The sequence below is a fragment of the Elaeis guineensis genome, chromosome 14, assembly GCF_000442705.2.
Source record: "Elaeis guineensis isolate ETL-2024a chromosome 14, EG11, whole genome shotgun sequence".
NCBI lineage: Eukaryota > Viridiplantae > Streptophyta > Magnoliopsida > Arecales > Arecaceae > Elaeis > Elaeis guineensis.
In genome coordinates this window covers 63,164,497-63,182,413 of record NC_026006.2, presented here as the reverse complement: position 1 = coordinate 63,182,413, position 17,917 = coordinate 63,164,497, and the positions used below count along the sequence as shown (strand labels likewise).

Here is a 17,917-nt window from a genome sequence, read left to right as displayed (position 1 = left end):
ATTTTCAAATGGTCAGCATTTCATATCCGAAGAATAGTCGTTCCATCGAAAGTCTCTAATCGGTATGCATCCGGATGAAGTGTCTCGATCACCTTGTAGGGTCCTTCCCAGTTTGGAGATAATTTTTCTTGGTCCAAAGATTTTGAAACTTCTGCCTTCCTTAAGACCAAATCTCCTGGACAGAAAGCTTTCGGTTTGACTCTTGTGTTGTAATACCAAGCTACTCTTTGTCGATTGCGGCCATCCGAATTTGAGCTTGCTGTCGAACCTTCGGGAGCAAATCCAAATCGGCTCTTCAATATTCGAAGTTACTTGGCTCTGCATACTGTTCAACTCTTATTGATGGCAATCCGATCTCCACTGGAATCACTGCTTTTGTTCCATAGGCCAATTTGAACGATGATTCTCCCATTGGGATGCGAGAAGTTGTCCGATATACCCATAAGATCGAATATAATTCTTCTATCCAGAAGTCTTTGATTTTATTCAGTCAGATCTTGAGATCATATAGAATCGTTCGATTTGTCACCTCCATCTCACCGTTAGACTGTGGATGGCCGACTAAAGTGAGTTTGTGCGTAATATGAAACTACGCATAATTTTTTGAAATTTTGATTGTCAAATTGTCAACCATTGTCGGTGATGATAGTATGCGGCAAATCGAATCTACAAATGATAGATTTCTGAATGAAGTCTTCCATCTTACCTTCAGTGATCTGCGTCAGAGATTCAGCTTCTACCCATTTGGTGAAGTAATCTATAGCGACCGCCAAAAATTTTCTCGGACCAGATGCCAGAAGGAAGGAACCGAGTATGTCGATTTTCCATTGTGCAAATGGCCATGGTGCAACGATCGATGTTAATTGGCGGCCGATTGGCGCTGTATATTAGCATATTTTTGATATGATTCACACCTCCGAACTAGCTCGACAGCATCTTTTTTCATTGTGGGCCAGTAGTATCCTTGTCGCAGAACTTTGTAAGCCAATGATTTGCCCCTCAAGTGATTTTCGCAAATCTCTTCGTAAACTTCTTGAAGAGAATAGTCAGCATCAGTTGATCCCAAGCATTTAAGCAGTGGAAGGGAGAACAACCTCTTGTAAAGTTGTCCGTTCATCAGGATGTATTGCAAGGCCGTCCACCTTAGTCGTTTGACTTCCAAAGGATCTGTGGGCAAAGTTTCATCGATCAAGTATTGGATGATCGGATCCATCTAATTTGGTTCATCATTTATTTATAGCACTTCATCAATCTTGTCGATACTCGGCTGTTCGAGATATTCAATGAATGTTCGATCGAGTAAGTTGGATGAAATGATTGCGAGTCGAGACAGCGCGTCAGCTCAGGCATTTTTTGATCTCGAAATGTCCGAGATCTCAAAATATTTGAAAGTTTGTATGAAATCTTTCACTTTCTGAAGATACTTCATCATAGTCGGATCTCGGGCTTCAAATTCACCCTTAACTTGTCCCGTAATCAGTTGTGAATTAATGAAGACTTTCAAAATGTCTATGCCAAGCTTCTTGGTAATTTTTAAGCCGACTAGCAAGGCTTCATATTCGGCTTGATTATTTGATGCTTTAAAGTCGAATCGAAAGGCATATTCGATCACAGTCCCTTCGGAGTTGGTGAGGATGAGGCCAGCTCCGCTCTCTTAGACGTTGGATGCCCCATCAACATGTAGCATCCATACCGACATAGGTTCGGCCTCAGGATTCTTAATTTGCTCTAACTTATCGTCGAATTTATTATCAGATCTATCGTCGGGTACAGTGTACTCGGTGATAAAGTCGGCTAAAACTTGAGCCTTCAATGATAGTCGTGGGCGATATTGAATATCGAACTCATTGTCCATTTTGCCATCCGACTGGAGGTATCTGGTTGATACAAAATTACCTTCAAAAAGTCTAGCTCCAGTGAAGAGCAACCTGCAAAAGAAGTCCACTGATCAAAATTGTATCTGGTGGAGAACCTCCAATGCTTAAGTCGGTAAAGAATGGTGAACAGCAGATAGAATATTCAAAGTGATAGAGTGTTAGCCCAGAAGTGTCTTACCAAAGCTGTTCGTTTACCTCTGTTTTATTGATAATCTGCTGATAACCGTTTGTAACGGTTAAACATATGGGTCTCGCTTATTTCGAAATTATGTGATCGTTCGATGGACAGTTAGTGCCCACTGATAATCATGCATGTAGCCGTTATGCGCCTTCTGTGCTGGCAGTTTTCAATATGCCGACTATATATAGGTAATCTTGATGTACTGACTGTATGTCGGTACATATGGTATATTGACTGACTGTCGATTGGTTATTTTAGCATATCGACTAGTCAGTGATCATCATAGTTGACTTGGTTCGAGAAGAAAGTGGATTGAGAATCTCCGACTATGTGTCGGTGCAACCGATTGATAGTCGGACGTTCCACTCGTTACACCGATTGAGAGTAAGATGACATGTTATAATTGAGCCGGAACTCATTCTGCAGTGTGTGGCTTTGATGGTCCATCACCAATCGCCGACGTATGGTTGGTTGGCCGAATGTGAATCAGGGGGGAGTATATTCAATCACCCCAACAATAATAATACATAATTATGTTCATAATTTGCAACATGTAGGCTCATTACTTTGCCAGTATTATCAAAAATGATTACTTAAATGCTTAACCAGTCACTTAAATAGCTATATGGTGCTGGTCCCTTTATCTGGTATCTGTTCAAATCTTAAAGCATCAGCTGATTAGGAACCTAATAGTATTTTAGGTATTTCCATTCTAGTTTCATCATAATTCTTGAGTTTAATTTGAAACTAATTTTGTGTTGGTTTTGGAGACATGAGTTTCATAGGAAATTCCTCAAGGCATTAGAAGTATAATTAGAAAGTTTTAGTGTCCTGATACAGGTTGTCTCGTAGGGTTCAATTCAAACTTCATGAGGTTCTCTTTTCCTTGTTCTCTCTTCATCTTTTAATATGTGATAAATTAGTGATTTTCAGCAAACATTAACTGCGACAACAATAGCAACATTATATAAAAATATCCTTGAATTATTTTTCTTTCGTGTACAACTTGCAACATATTGAAAACAAAGTAATTTTTCAGTAGAATATATATAGTCATAATTGGTTGTATAGATAGGTACTAACCTATTTTTATTTGGTCCAAGGAAAGAACAATGGCATCACATAATTTTTTTTTTCAAAAAAATAATTGTTTTCAGCTAAACATAACTGCCAACTGTATCATACCAAAAATCTGAACTTTTTTCTTGTTTATTAAAATAAAGTAAAGTAAAGATTTTTTAACATATACAGCAAAAACCTAATATCTAATTCATAAAAAAGAGTAATAACTTATTCCCTCAAAACAGGGAACTTAATTGCCGCTACATGATGCTGAATGAAGAACCTAACATGATGAAGTAACAAGAAAAGCTTAAGAAAATATAACTTTCAATTGTTAAAAAGCAAAGCCTTGAAATAAAACATACATTTCCATTGTTTATTTCTGCTTTCAGCAGGAATAATTTCTTCCTCGTCATTAAAGTTATTGGTTAGATTCTCAAAGACATCTGGACACACATACGAGTCCATGAACTTTGGGCGTCTTGTAAAGCCCATGTCATTTAAAAGGCCCCTTGAATTGCAGAATATTTCTGGCAAGCTGTCATCAATTGACATGCTGACATCATGAATAATAGCATTCTGCAAATATAAATAAGAATAGAATGAATAAGATGTGATCTGCTTGTTTCAAACAAAAAATATTGCTATAAATATGTGACTGACAAAAAATGGCTGAGCAACAATGGAAAAAGGTTTTAATTTTAATACATAGCGGATGAAAAACATCTAACTTATTTGTGTTAGGATTTGAAAATTTCAAGCTAGATAGCAAAACATAAAACTTGGAGCTGTAGTTGACATATTACACATGAGAACACCAACAATGAGGGCGAGAGAGAGAGACGCCCTTAGGGAGCATAAGGTCTAAAATAACACACCATAACACCCTAGGAAGATGTTAAATTAAGAAGTGACCCTCACAAAAGACGGTCATACAGGATTAACCCACCTAAAATTTTCACATATAACAGGGCCTGCTTACATGCCGACCTTGCTTCTTCAAGTATCCATAAGGTTGTACATCATTTTAGCATTTTCCTAGTTGAGTCAAACATGGCATGACTTGCCTATAATGTAGGGTTACAAATTTGTACTCCAATATTAGTAGGCTTCAAGAGAACTTCAGGATGAATGCAATGTCCATTCAAAGGGAAATCGCTAGACATATACAATAGTACATGAGGATGATTTTGTGTTATATTTTTTTTTGTGTAACATAAGTCAGAAAAAATGAAACAATTTGGAGGACCCACTGAAATTAAAATCCAATCATTATTTTTCACTAACTTTAGAGCTTTTGAGAGGGCACTGGAATTACTCTGGTAGCATGATCTTTCAGCTTTCGGTGAAAGTTCTAATCAAGAACCATTGATTGTGCGTATGCAAATAAAGTTATTCATTAGATTGTTAATATAATAATCTTCATGCTTGCTAACAATGTATCGACTTCATAACGATCATTGAATGATCTAAATCAGACTTGTGTTCATGCTCTAAACAGTCATATTGGATTTGAGACATATATAATGCCTGTTCATTCATAAGGATCACATGTATGTCCATGGACCTATTACATAATTACATCCTAGGGTACAACTTTTAATATTCTTGCCAACCAGTTTAAGAGGATTTACAAATGTCAGCAGGGTTCCAACTGAATGCTATTCCATTTAAGTACCTTTTTTTTTATATGGTCATTGGTTGAATATGATATCAATCCTCAGTTTCTGGCATGGAGGTTGCACACAAAGTTCTTACATCTAGTTTGCAGTTTTCTTCGATTAACCAGGGAACCACATGATTAAGTGTACATGGCTGAAGCCTGATTCTCAAGAGCAGAAATATGATAACTGAAACATATTGGGAGGCTTGCAAAACACTTTACTGTCTCATAGCAGTTGCCAGAACATCCAACAAACAAAATAAAAAACTTTGAATCAATTACCAATGAAGATATAAGCAACCATATTCATCCTATATCAAACTTCTTAAACAAATAGAGATAATTATATAAGAAGGAAAAAATAGGAAAGCATCACAATTCTCACCAATTCAAGCCCAAGATCATATGAAATGGACTTCAGGCTTTCTGAAGAATGCGTACATCTTGAGGCCTTTGGAGGTGAAGGAAACCCCCTGTCAAACATCATAACATATATTTGAAGACTTTAAATCAAAGTTTTATATGAGTTTCACATATCATTGCCGCCAGCACAAAATCTATATGTAGGAATGAAATGATGCTATCATCTAGAACAACTGAGATGGTTTAGAAAATAACGACAACCTAACAATCCCAGTAAAAAATGCTTGGTTTGATGAAATCACCATAGAATAAAAGGAGATCTATAAACTCCTGGATGGAATTGTTGAATGCAGAGAAGTCTCTGCACAAGGCACTGACTGCAGATGAATTAAATATGACACATAAAGGCAATAACATATACCTAAATAATGCTTGGCGATCATGAACTAGGCTTGAAAAATGCTATCTTTAACAATCAGAAGGGTGTTAATAAACAAAAAGCTATTGCAAATCCTGGGGACATTAACATGCTGAAAATGCACCAAAGTATCCACTACAGTTTTCTCCATTGTTTCTAAATTCATGCATAGCTTGCAGCATACAGGGATTTATCATTTGGCTGAAGAAAACTGCATAAAAAATGTGTGTGTGTGTTGGGGTTGGGTGTGGGTTGTGTAAAACCTTGGAAAGCATGCAAGTCACATGCTTTATGAAATCATCTAGCATACAAAAAATTCAAAATCATACAAAATATGAATAGAGATTAATTCCCTATGATTATTGTGCAAACAACTACTGATTGCCTATTCTTTTTAAAATCATCTATTATGCAAAAAACTCCAGACTCATGCAAAATATGAATACACGCTAATTCTCTATGACTATTAAGCAAACAACTACTAATGTTGGAAAGGACTTCACACTCCTACAACTAAAAATTGCATTCTCATGTCAAAATTGCATGTCTTACACTTGTACCAACAGTTTTTAACTTGCATACTATCCAACACATGCAATAAAAACACTTTACAGAGACAAGACCAAGAATTTGAGAGTTGCTTTTAGGGGCACAGATACACTTTCAAGCTAAGTACTTGCATGCACCAGATATCAAAAGCAAGTGCCATCTGCATTTAATTTAACTATCAGCAGTCAACTAACTGCACTCAGTGCCAATCCAACAGCAGTCCCATAATATCTTTAAGTTCTAAACTTATGGGGAATGATTCTATTGCAGCATATAAAAAATTGCAAGAAAGGGATGGCGAAAAACACATAGAAGTACCTCATATCACTTTGAAATAGGTCAGGAAACCAAGGATTATGCCATATACTATTTACTATCTAAATTTCATTAAAAATGATATTGTACATAGATTTAAAGAATTAAGAGTGAATGTGATCAGTTGTTACTTGGAAGTTAAGATGACAAGGTGGATCCAGTGCTGCATCACCATGGTTCAAAGATCCATCCATACTAATTTCTAAGTTTGGTCACAAAGCATGATCAGCAAAAATCTAATTATATACAACAGTGAACATAAAAGTCCACCAAATATTAAATGATTCAGTATTATTATCTCTTTCTCATCCAAATAATGCTTGACGCATTTTGAAATGTTTCTTTATGCATGGGCTTGAAATTGAATCTTTTCTTACAATTTCAGGGTAGGCAGGCACATATTAATTTTTTGCAACTGATGATTTGATCAATATTCATGTCAATATGCTCAGACTGTTCTCGCAGCATCATTAACATGTTATTGTCAGGACAATATGAAACTATAAAACATTCATTATAACCATTTAAACCCCAAACTTGTTCTTCAATAATCAAAAAAGTTCGAGCAAATTGAGAGGAAACAGAACACAAACACAAGTAAAAATATTAGAAACCTTAACTACTTTAGTATTTACCTAGTTTTCACACTAAGTCAAATCAACATGCAATACTAAGTATGCTGCAGAAATTTTATAGAACTTCACCATAAACATCACAAAATAACCTCTTATGTAGTCGTGGTGAATGAGCAGGAGTTTCCATCCCTACCTTACCAAGACCTGACAAAGTAGAGATCAACATATCAAATAATTGCAATATTGACCTACTATTTATATTTGAAATAATTTTTTTCAAATACTGAAAGGAGAATGATCACACTAAGGGGATGTTTGGTTAGGGGGAGTGGGGGTCTGGAATCGGAATCGGAATGGGTGACTCCCATTCCAACCGTTTGGTTGGAAAGAGTCCCATTCCGATTTCGATTCCAAAGTAGAATGGGAATGGCTTAATCTATATAGAGAGTGTTTGGTTCGCAATCAAAATCAGAATGAGAATGAAAATCGGAATGTCTTGGAATCAGAATCGGAATGGCCAAATCCCCCGAAGCATTTGGTTCATGACCAGAATCAGAATCGGAATCGGAATGAAAATTTGAATCCATAAAGAAGAATAGGGATTGAGTTCTATATAGATTGAGCCATTCCCATTCCATCCCAGAATCGGAATCGGAATGAAACTCCTTCCAACCAAACGATTGGAATGGGAGTCATCCATTCCGATTCTGATTCCAAACCCCCACTCCCCCCAACCAAACACCCTCCATAGAACTCAATCCCTACTCTTTTCTAAGGATTCAAATTTTCATTCCAATTTCGATTCCGATTCCGATTCCGGTCACAAACCAAACACTTCGGAGGATTTAGCCATTCCGATTCTGATTCCAAGTCATTCCGATTTTCATTCCCATTCCAATTTCGGTTACAAACCAAACACCCCCTAACAAGATTTAACCTTTCTCTATTGCTTTGATAAGTTCACCGACAACATTCTGAGATACCATGCTACAAAACTGCCACAGTACGCATTATAGTCATAGTAAGGGTTCTCTTGCATCTACTTTAGAAAAGTCAACTACTAATTTGAGGACAATATTTTTCCACTTATCATACCGCAATTAAACCATGTTTACTAACATAGCACTCACCTAGCCTGTTCCGAAAGTGGAAGTGAATCAAGTCATCAACCTCTTTGTCTGACAAACGAATGCTTATGCTTTCCACTTGGTTTAAGATGTTTGCACTATACCAGTTATTACATTCTCCAAATGCACAATCAGAACTAGAGTCTGATGAGTGTAGTTTTTCACCATCCTTGAGCCACAAACTCCATTTCCACCACTACGAGGTGTCCCTTTCTAAGAGATTTTGTGTTTGCCATAAGTGCCACCTAATAGGTTACTCCATCATGTCCAACTTTCAGGTACTATTGCAGATGATGATTGTTGTCAATTTCATGGGCACCTCGACCACCTCTATTTCTCTATTCTAGGAGAGCATCTCAACCCTGCTTACTTAGATAGCTCTCCTTTTGATGAATGTCCATTGTCATATCAAGACACACTCCTCCTTAACCCTCTTATCTTAATAACCTCTAGCAATATTTTACAACAGAAAATAGCTGAACCTACAGTATATCCCATAAAATGGTGCGATGTACATTCCCATATCTTTCCCTTGGCATTTGTCTAAGCCAAAGCATGCTCATCTGATAAATAGATTGGCCAATCATCCAGTTACCGGTATTTATTCTTTTTCATAGAATGCTAGATACCCCTACCTTACTTCATTTTCAAACACCCGAAAGGATGGGATGAAACAACATCAACAAAATACATACTGTAACAGTGTAACCAGCCATAGACATTGGCTGACCTATATGTACCTTACTTCACTACATAATGGCATCCTACTAAAACAATTATATTTCATAAATTGATCAGAATTAAACACCATGTAAAATATGAACCACATTTCTCCACGTCTTGCCTAAAATAGCGTGATTATAGCATTCATCTTGATCATTCAAAGAAATGCTGCAAGAACTGACACCGGATGGACCATCTTTCACATGCATACCATCATGCCTATCCCTACAAGGTAGTTGATGAGAGTATGCTTAATTGTTTGAGTAAATTACAAACCTGCCCCCCCCCTTCTAAGTTTATGTTCATTACACTTACACTCAATAGTTTGTAAAACCTAAACTTGCACCCAGTTAAATTAACAGTGTTAGTGAAACCATTTACCTCATATAAAAAAGTCAAAATTGCCTTTAGGTGGGGAGGAGGATGTATTTGTTTTCTTATGTTCTTGGGTAGTTGTTATGCCACTTAAGGTTATTCTGACTTAAGGTTATTCTGGTTAGTTTTTTTTCTGATGTTGCATTTGGGTCCCATTTAAGGTTAATGATTTGACTAATGTTTTGTTAAGTTGTGGGTCAAAGTGTTGGATAAAAATAAACCTCAACGAGTAAGCATAGGTTTTTCAAACTATGGGGTGTTAGTATAATTTAACCCTAATCTCAAAGGGGTTTTTGTAATTTACTCTAATTGTTTCCAACAATTAGAAAATCAACCTTCTTGTTCAGTTTTTGGAACATGCAAACTACTATTTCTGGCATTACTCCAACCTTCTAGTCCTAACATGATACAACTTTCCATTTTTTGGCAACTTCTTGCATATGTTGGAGTTAAAATAATTTTGTGCCGATTTACCCACATTATCAACTGGAAATCCAACAATACATTTTATATAGGGGGAAAACTGAGAAGTCTAAATTATTTTAGCATTAACCCTTCAATTGCAGCATTTTTTTTAAATACACAACCAAAATGACAAAACAACAATTTTGAAGAATAAATCGAGGTACCTCTTTAGGATGAGGGCTTCCTAGACAAAGACTAGGTCAGAATCAGAAAAGGGAAACTTAAATTTTAGGCCCTTACCTTCCACCGAAAATGCAACATGAGCTTCAGGGATTGATCTTCTTTTAGGATTACCTTTTGGTCCATCATCATTGAGTAAATCAAGAATAGAAACTTCTGCTAAGAAGATTCAAAATAATTAAAAAAGCAAAAGAAAATCCTAATTATCAAATAATAAAGTTTCTAGCAACTAGAAGAAAAGAGTCCCCAGAATCACTTGAAATTATTACAGAAAGTAGCAATCTTTAGGCAGTTATGATTAGTGGTATTGACTTTATAATCAACAGTCAATAACTTCTCTGACAATTACCATTTTGGACCTCTTCCTGCTGTTCTATTGAGTTACTGCCAGTATTATCGGAAATAAACTCATATGAAGATGCTGGCATCCTACAGTCGTCCAATTTACTTCTAAGACTATGAGCAGCTGGTTCATCTTGAAGAGCACTGGCTGCAGAAAGCCTGTTAAAAAAATAAGCTGTCTTCTTTTCTGTAGCAAGATACAGAAAGAGTTTATAGAAAAGAGGCAGAAAAGAATTTTCGTGGCACGTACTTGTTTAGGGGTGCAGTAGAACCTGAATAAAACAGTAAAAATCACCATACAAGTCATATCACAGAATCCAGAGTAAATCAGAAAAGATATTTTTGATCCAAACTTAGAATGTATTGCATTTCTCCGGTTACCATAAGATGTAAATATATGAGTAGTGCATTCCTTACATGCTTCCTCCAAATTGTTGGAATATTGACAGGTGATTTTCTTCAACATCATTGCAGGGGAAAGCTTTGGGAGTTTACGATCTGCTTGCAGAGAACCAAGATCTGAATAAACAAAAAAAAAATTCCAATTAACCCAAAGGCCAACCAAAAAAAAAAAAAATCTTAGCAATCCAATAAGAACATATGAAGGTAGAGACTTCATTACATGGATCTGGTTCTAAACCATTCTGCCAACGATGTTTTTTTTCAGAAAAAATATATACAGAGACCCTATCAAATCACTAAATTGTGTATAGTTCAATAGGGATGCCTAAAATGATTTCAATTGGCATGTACTGTCCTGCATCAACCTGTTCCCTATCATTCTACACTGATAGACTAAAAAGCTAATATGGGCCAGCACATGGTTGAACTGCATAAAGATACAACTAAACCTAAATTGATTGTTTTATTCAGGTAGTCCAGATGCTAGATTGTTAGATTGCCCAATAATAATGCTTGAATAGTGCTCAAAAAATATTTCCTACTAGAAAGGAAAAAAAGGAAAAGAAGATTTCCAGGTATATTTATATACCTATCTACAATATTATGTATCCTTCTAAACAAGTGCAAAACAACTATTGACTCCATTGCAAATGAACTAGGTCCAAGAACTTGCTTCTTTGGAATTCAAAGAAGCTAGCCATGCTTCAATTAAGTTTGGTCCCTCCTATTTTCATTAGTGAAACCAATGACATTAGAGTTCCCTTCTGCATATCACAAGTTAAGCCAGCAAGTTCTCTGCCTGTCCGTCCTTCAAGAGCAACTCTTTAGCAACAAATCATTTCCAGAGCCACCCAAGGTCATTGAGTCAAACAAAGGCAATACATATAAAATTAAGTAGCCTTCTAAAAGACCTTCACGAGCTAATTGACCTTTAATTAGCATGCCAAACTATACATTTAAATAAATAAACTTGCTTCTCTAACAAAATTAAAGAACCAAAAAACTATAAGCCCCTTTGTTAACCAAAGATGAATACGAATTCCGTCTTCTGCAGTCTCATTGGCCATAGACCAACATATTTGTGAAGTCAACATACAGCCAACTTGTAGCCACCTGGCTATTTACACCCTTCAAAGAATGTATGCCATCTCCACAAGCTAGCTATTCTCTCTCAGTATCAGACTATGTCATTCTTAATACACACGTCCCCAACTACCTCACATAGTTAACCCTCCACAGCATCATAATTCTGTTTTTCGACATTGATATTTTGATCAAAGCTGGTGACTATATGCCACAATTGATTGTCAATAACAACAGCAGATTGCACTTAGATGATTGTGCTTGTTTCATTAGCATCATCTTACTTGATGCATCAATGAAGTTTCATTTGATGTTCTGGCCACTAATGGTAAGTGATTCTCAATCCTACTAGATGTTGTCAGCTAACAAGGGTCTTATCTACTTCATCTCATGACAATACATTTTCATTTTCTTGATGAAATATTTAGTGAACTAGTTCAATACTGTTCTTTGTCTGCCTTATCGTTCAGCATAGCTATGCGTTCTTTGATACCTCCAAGGTACAGTTACTCATTTATTCGGCAGTACAGTTACTCATTTATTCAGTTTCTTTCTTATATGCTGGGACTCCATGCCCATTAGACTAGTGATTCACCTCAGTAACATTCAACCACTAGCTTTTGTTTCATAATAGACTTCCTCGATGACAAAAAGCAGGATGCTTCGATGTTGAGGCAATTATCTTGCAAGTGTCAGACTTCCGTAGAAGTTGTTTGCTTCACCAACTCCTCTAAGGATGGGTTTCTAAATCATTATTTCCCTCTATTCTGACAAATAGATTGTCATTTTAAATGATAGTAGGAATGTGGTTCTTACTAGCAGAAAAAAAAGGAAAATCATCATTATACTCCAAGATTTCCCAACAACATCATTTGGCAATGGAGCATGTTCACAACAAGAAGCAAAGAAAACCGAGATAAGTTGTTGTTATGTCCAACGATTCTTCCAAATAGATCACTTTTATCATCCACTTCACAGTGTTCCTAGGTTCTTGGTCCATGTGCCTAGTGCCTAGTGCCTAGTGGCTAGGTGCCCTAAATTGTCTAAGAAGGACAAAAGAGAGAAAAAGAATAATATTATGTATTGTTGCCTATTTTGATTATTCAATGGTACCTTGTTTCATGTTTTAAAAAAAAGGAATAATGTGTGTTTCATGATATGTTATTTCAAAGAAAAGGAGAAAAGGTCCTGACAAGCTAATGCAAGTATAGAGAAACTTTAGATCGATATTTGTTCAAAACTTGGAGTAGTTGAGTATTGAAGTGTTGTTCTTTGCCTGGTTGCCCTGAAATGGGAGAATACAGGACACTGCAAAAGTGTCATGCATTGGCACTTCAGGCTTATATTACATTATTACAACAGTTCAAAGAGTCAAGTAAGGCTGTGGTATTTAAGAGCCTAAAAGTGTCGGCACCCTAGAATTTCTAAAATACTATAGTATAGCATCCATTTGCACCAAATAGCTAGCGTCCTTCACAAACAGTCATACCACTATGCATTTTCCCTATCTATTGGAAAACTTTGACTTGGATCACCAAAGTTTATGAAGAGATTTTTGATTAGTGATACATATTATTGAAACATATGTTTACAAGTTTAATAATGCATTATAACATGTTATAGGAGATCATCTTATTCAAGTTCCAGCAGCATAAATGTTAGACCATGCATCCATTAGGAAATCAATTGTGTTCTACAATCTCTCAACATATGCTCCTTGAGTTTCAAGTAGATATAGTTATAGCTTCCAACAAATTATATCCTTTGACATTTTAAACTCCATAATATTACCCAATTAAGCCCATTCTAGTTAGTCACATCAAATTGAGCATTGTGGCTAGTTGCACCTCATTGCTTCAAATAAAAAACCATTTGCAATAAAGAGAAACAGGTGGGTTTTAGTTAATCAAAAGAAAACATATAATTGAGGTGAAAGAGATTGAATCATTGAATTGGTGGGAGCTTAGAAATGTGTAGAGGCATACATGATAAGATCATGGGGACAGGTCAGGAATATTAAGATGTCCCTTAGTTTGGCCGACACGGTAAGTTTTATTTGCAATGAGCTTAAACCAAGAGGCAGCTTTAAGCCCTTATCTATATAAACTTGTCATTTATGAACTAAATACACCTATACAAGAAGTGCAATGTTAATGATGTTTGCAAAAGGCATTGTGTTTATGGTTAGAACTAGTAGATGACTAAAGCCTGAATTGAAATCATGGGGAAAAGCTTTAGTGGATACTGACTTGGAATTTGTAAAATGAAAAGCTAACACAAAATGTTTTGAAACACAAATGAATGACTATCAATATTGGCAGCAAAAGAATACCACAGTTATGATTTTCTTTTTTTTTTCACTATATTCAAGCTGCAAACAAAAAGATAACATGACTAGGAAGATCTAATTGGCATTATAGAGATGAGATGATGTTGAGGTATCTGTATGGAAAACTAGGATATATAGAGTTGAAAATGGATTACTTTAAAGCAAGCAAAGGAATAGCAAATATTAAAACAGGCATAATATCTATTGAAATTGTAGGAGCAACTTTAAAATGATGCAAGATAATGACAAGAAAAGGAACTAACAAGGTCAGGAAAGAGGAGAGGAAGACCTCTGAAAATATGGATGGAAATCATGGAAGCTATTTTTAAGAAGCTTGAAGTGATAGATTATGTAGCCATTAACTAGAATAATATGACTAAGATTGCATCACCATTAGCAAGAAGAAATATCTAAAAGGTTCTCTAGACATGATTTTTAAATAGTTGGGATGAGGCTAGTTAATTGTGATCAGAACTTTTCAAGAAGACTCATATCTAAAATCCACCTTAAATCAGCCTACACATAATGCATAAAAAAATGATGTCTTCTCAAATATACGCATAGAAGCGGTATGCTAGTTCTACAATTCATGACTTCTAAGTCAAAAGAATTCTTCAAAGGATGATAAAGAAAATGAGATCATATTCTTAAGCTTAGGAATACCTCCTCTCTTACCATTGATATGACTAGAATAATCTTCATGAGCAATTGTTGCCAGATTTGTCAAGCTTAAGATATCAAGTGATCGAGGCTCCTCTTGGTAATGAACCCGCTTGTTTCTTACATCATTATGATTTTCTAGCCCAGGTGCCTGTTGCTGTCTTTTTCTTTGTTCAAAGTATTGCTTTTGCCTTTAGTTTATGATTTTCATTAGTGTTGTGCATGAATATCAAGGAACAATCTTCAAGGAACTCTCGAAACTGAGGGTGCAGTTGAAGATGTTGTAGTGGAGATACAACTTACCTGTTATGCATTGTCTTTCTGGACTGATGATTCACCATCCCATCATAATCAAAACAAATCAAATAGACAACATATCATTACCAAGTTTAGAACAACGCAGAACTCATGTAAGTAGACTGTTAGAAATAAAATTCAGCATTTTGGAACTTTCTGAACTGTAAGAGTCCATACATGTTAAGATGACATATAAAAGGCACCTTCCTCACTTAAAAAATGGGGGAGTGCTTAGCAGGTACACAATGGGAAACTGAATATATGATTACTTGAGGAAATCAAAGGCTTACTCAGCTTCTACGAAAAAGAAGCATTTTAAAACTCAATAGACAGAATTAAATCAACGCAAGTTCCAAGTCAATCAAGTGTCACATGAGTTCATTGTAGCATCTGTTGTCGGACCATAAATTGTTAGTCAAAATCCAATATTTGTGCTTGTGATGTCAAGAAGTGTTACATTGCTTGATTAACAGGAGAACCGAGACACTCGAATAACAGTTAAAGAGCTTTAAGCAGCAAGCCTTTTGAAGAAGAATTTAATTCATAGATACCGAAAACTTGCATACAAAGGAAAAACACATGAAAAATCATGGTTCAAACCAATAAAAAATTCCTAAATCTAACTGCGGAAAACGTATCACCAATCTATGGAAAAAGCAGGATTTGAAGGCAGCTGCAGATGATCAAAAAGAAAAGGGGAGAAAAAGCTTAAAACTCATGTAACAAAGGTTAGGGGAGAGAGGAGATTTTATGAACTGCATGGTAGGGAGAATTGAAATGATTTTCGTGTTTAAACAAATTAAAGAAGTTCACTGCATAGAGCATATACAATATAACTGATCCTCATAGAAATAGGCTGTCGTGCTACTTAAACTTGAAGACATACCAAACAATTCTCTTCATACATATTTTATATCCTAAAGAGTCAGATTTGGATTTTTTTTTTTTTAAGACAAAGCTAGAAGTTTTTATGTTGACACCAGTGCAAAATAGTTAAAATAAGTTCTCAAAAATATTAGTCTATCAACCTGTTGTATCATATTTCTTCCCAAAACGTCTCTTTAAAATAAAGAGTTGATATTTGTCCAACAAATGCATAATACCTTTTTTTCAGAAATAAGCCTCCAATACCTGACCAGAGTTAAAACATGATAATGAATACTCACAGCAGTCACCTTGCGCCTAGAACCTCCCATCCATTGTAACATTTTTGATGATGTGATTTGTCCATACAAATAAACTGCGAATAAATAACAACTTGCTGTCATAAGGATGCAATAGTCTGTAGTAAATAACACCTCATACTAAGATCATTTGAAAGTAAAAGTTCCATAAAATGCATCTGAAAACAATCTCGTGTAGTATATGAGAGCCAATTCATATCCAAAAATGAATAAAGCAAGAAAATAAAATAAAAAATAATAAAAAACTCAATACAATAAGTGATAAAATGTTCAGGCATCAAGAGAGAAGTGAGAAGAAAGCCTAACTTAATGTTACACCATGAACACAAATTTACCATGATGAATTGTTCCACATGCCAAATTATAATTAAGATGACCAATGCAATTCCAAAAAGATCAGATGATCAAAGGCCACCAATGGTATAAATAACATAATATTCGACAACATCAGCACACAGAGAATAGAACTATGTTTATTTTCATAATTGAAATCTCCAGTGAGAGGCATCATAGAGACGGTTTCAGTGACTAAACAATGGAATTTCAAAAAGAACGGATAATGTAAGACCACCAATACTATAACTAAACTGATATTAAATTTGACATATACAGACTAGAGGGTTCTGTTAAATAATCCTAGAAAACAACTATAAGCAGTCATAATAACCAACCAATTAACAATGCAAAATAACAGCAGTTCACCAGAGTACATGTCACCTGGGTTATCAAAAAGTATTCCTTCTGAAACAAACTCTGGCACCAAGAAAAGTTAAATCAGGTCATCTACCGTCTGCCAAAAACCCTAAATACGAATCAGGAAAAAACAAACAAATCTAGAAATGCTTGTACAGGTCCGAAAAACATCAAGATCGCTGATTTAAAATAGGCATGCATAATGATAGAAATGTTCAAAACGTTTATCTGAGAACATTGATAAATCTCCAAAAGAGCGGGGGAGCCCAGATCACCTGTAAATCAACTATTATTCCATCCTAATATCATTTCATGGCACCCGAACTAACCTCCAATTTGATCAGCATTACAAGATCCATACACTTCACAACACACCTATCATCAAAGCCAATTTCTCCATGAAACCGTTAATCTCCCAAAAAATAAGAAGAAAAGCGGAAAGATCCAAGTAAACAAGATTGGAAACCTAAATTTTATTGCGAGAACCCAACAACGATCACAGGAAGCACCAAGAATGAACGAAGGAGAAGACCAAAGAACTCACGGAACTCATACTTTTACCAAAAGACGAGCTACAGATCCATACGAAAACCGCGATTTCTTCTCCACAGGGTGCAGGGATCCGATCGCCGTCGCTCTGTTGTCGTGGACGAGATCGGAGTTCCTGCCGGGAGGAACGAGAAACCCTCTTTCAAAAAACGGGAGGGAGGGAAACATGGGAGCCGCCCCTGGAGAAGCTTTTATAGGCAGCAGTGGGATACGGTGTAAGTCGCGTATAAGAAGTTATGATATATAAACTACAATGTCGGTTAATGGGCTACGGTGGAAGTCGGGTATTATATGGCTATGATGTACATATACTTTGTCCGGAGCTCCTGGGGCGGACGCAGGGCCGCATAGGAGGGGGATATGGTGCGAGTCGTGTAAAAAGAGTGACATGGTGCAACAAGTCCGTTCGCACCGATGATGTTGTGACGTAGAAAAGATATCTTTAGTTTCTTATCGGTTACGAGATAAAAAAAAATATAATTTATATAGATTGAAATTTTTGCTC

At 35.9% G+C, this 17,917-nt stretch overlaps 1 protein-coding gene across 13 annotated transcripts in view; it reads right to left on the bottom strand.

The window, feature by feature from the left end:
• The window catches only part of LOC105057207 (uncharacterized), a 28,486-nt gene extending 10,928 nt beyond the window's left edge, over nt 1-17,558 (bottom strand). For 4 of the 13 annotated variants that reach the window (XM_073248823.1, XM_073248832.1, XM_073248833.1 and 1 more), the window contains exons 1-13: nt 17,330-17,558; nt 17,139-17,238; nt 16,888-16,960; nt 16,153-16,226; nt 14,993-15,015; nt 14,705-14,880; nt 10,633-10,734; nt 10,466-10,487; nt 10,223-10,374; nt 9,934-10,032; nt 7,153-7,207; nt 5,169-5,256; nt 3,486-3,699 (exon numbers count right to left, since the gene is read on the bottom strand). In XM_073248823.1, coding sequence (XP_073104924.1) covers nt 3,486-3,699; nt 5,169-5,256; nt 7,153-7,207; nt 9,934-10,032; nt 10,223-10,374; nt 10,466-10,487; nt 10,633-10,734; nt 14,705-14,880; nt 14,993-15,015; nt 16,153-16,194 — 973 coding nt within the window. In that variant the 5' untranslated portion in view covers nt 16,195-16,226; nt 16,888-16,960; nt 17,139-17,238; nt 17,330-17,558. The remainder of the gene's footprint in view (nt 1-3,485; nt 3,700-5,168; nt 5,257-7,152; nt 7,208-9,933; nt 10,033-10,222; nt 10,375-10,465; nt 10,488-10,632; nt 10,735-14,704; nt 14,881-14,992; nt 15,016-16,152; nt 16,227-16,887; nt 16,961-17,138; nt 17,239-17,329) is intronic. The other 9 variants (XM_073248824.1, XM_073248825.1, XM_073248830.1 and 6 more) reach the window with 9 other exon arrangements.
• Between the last annotated feature and the right edge of the window lie 359 nt (nt 17,559-17,917).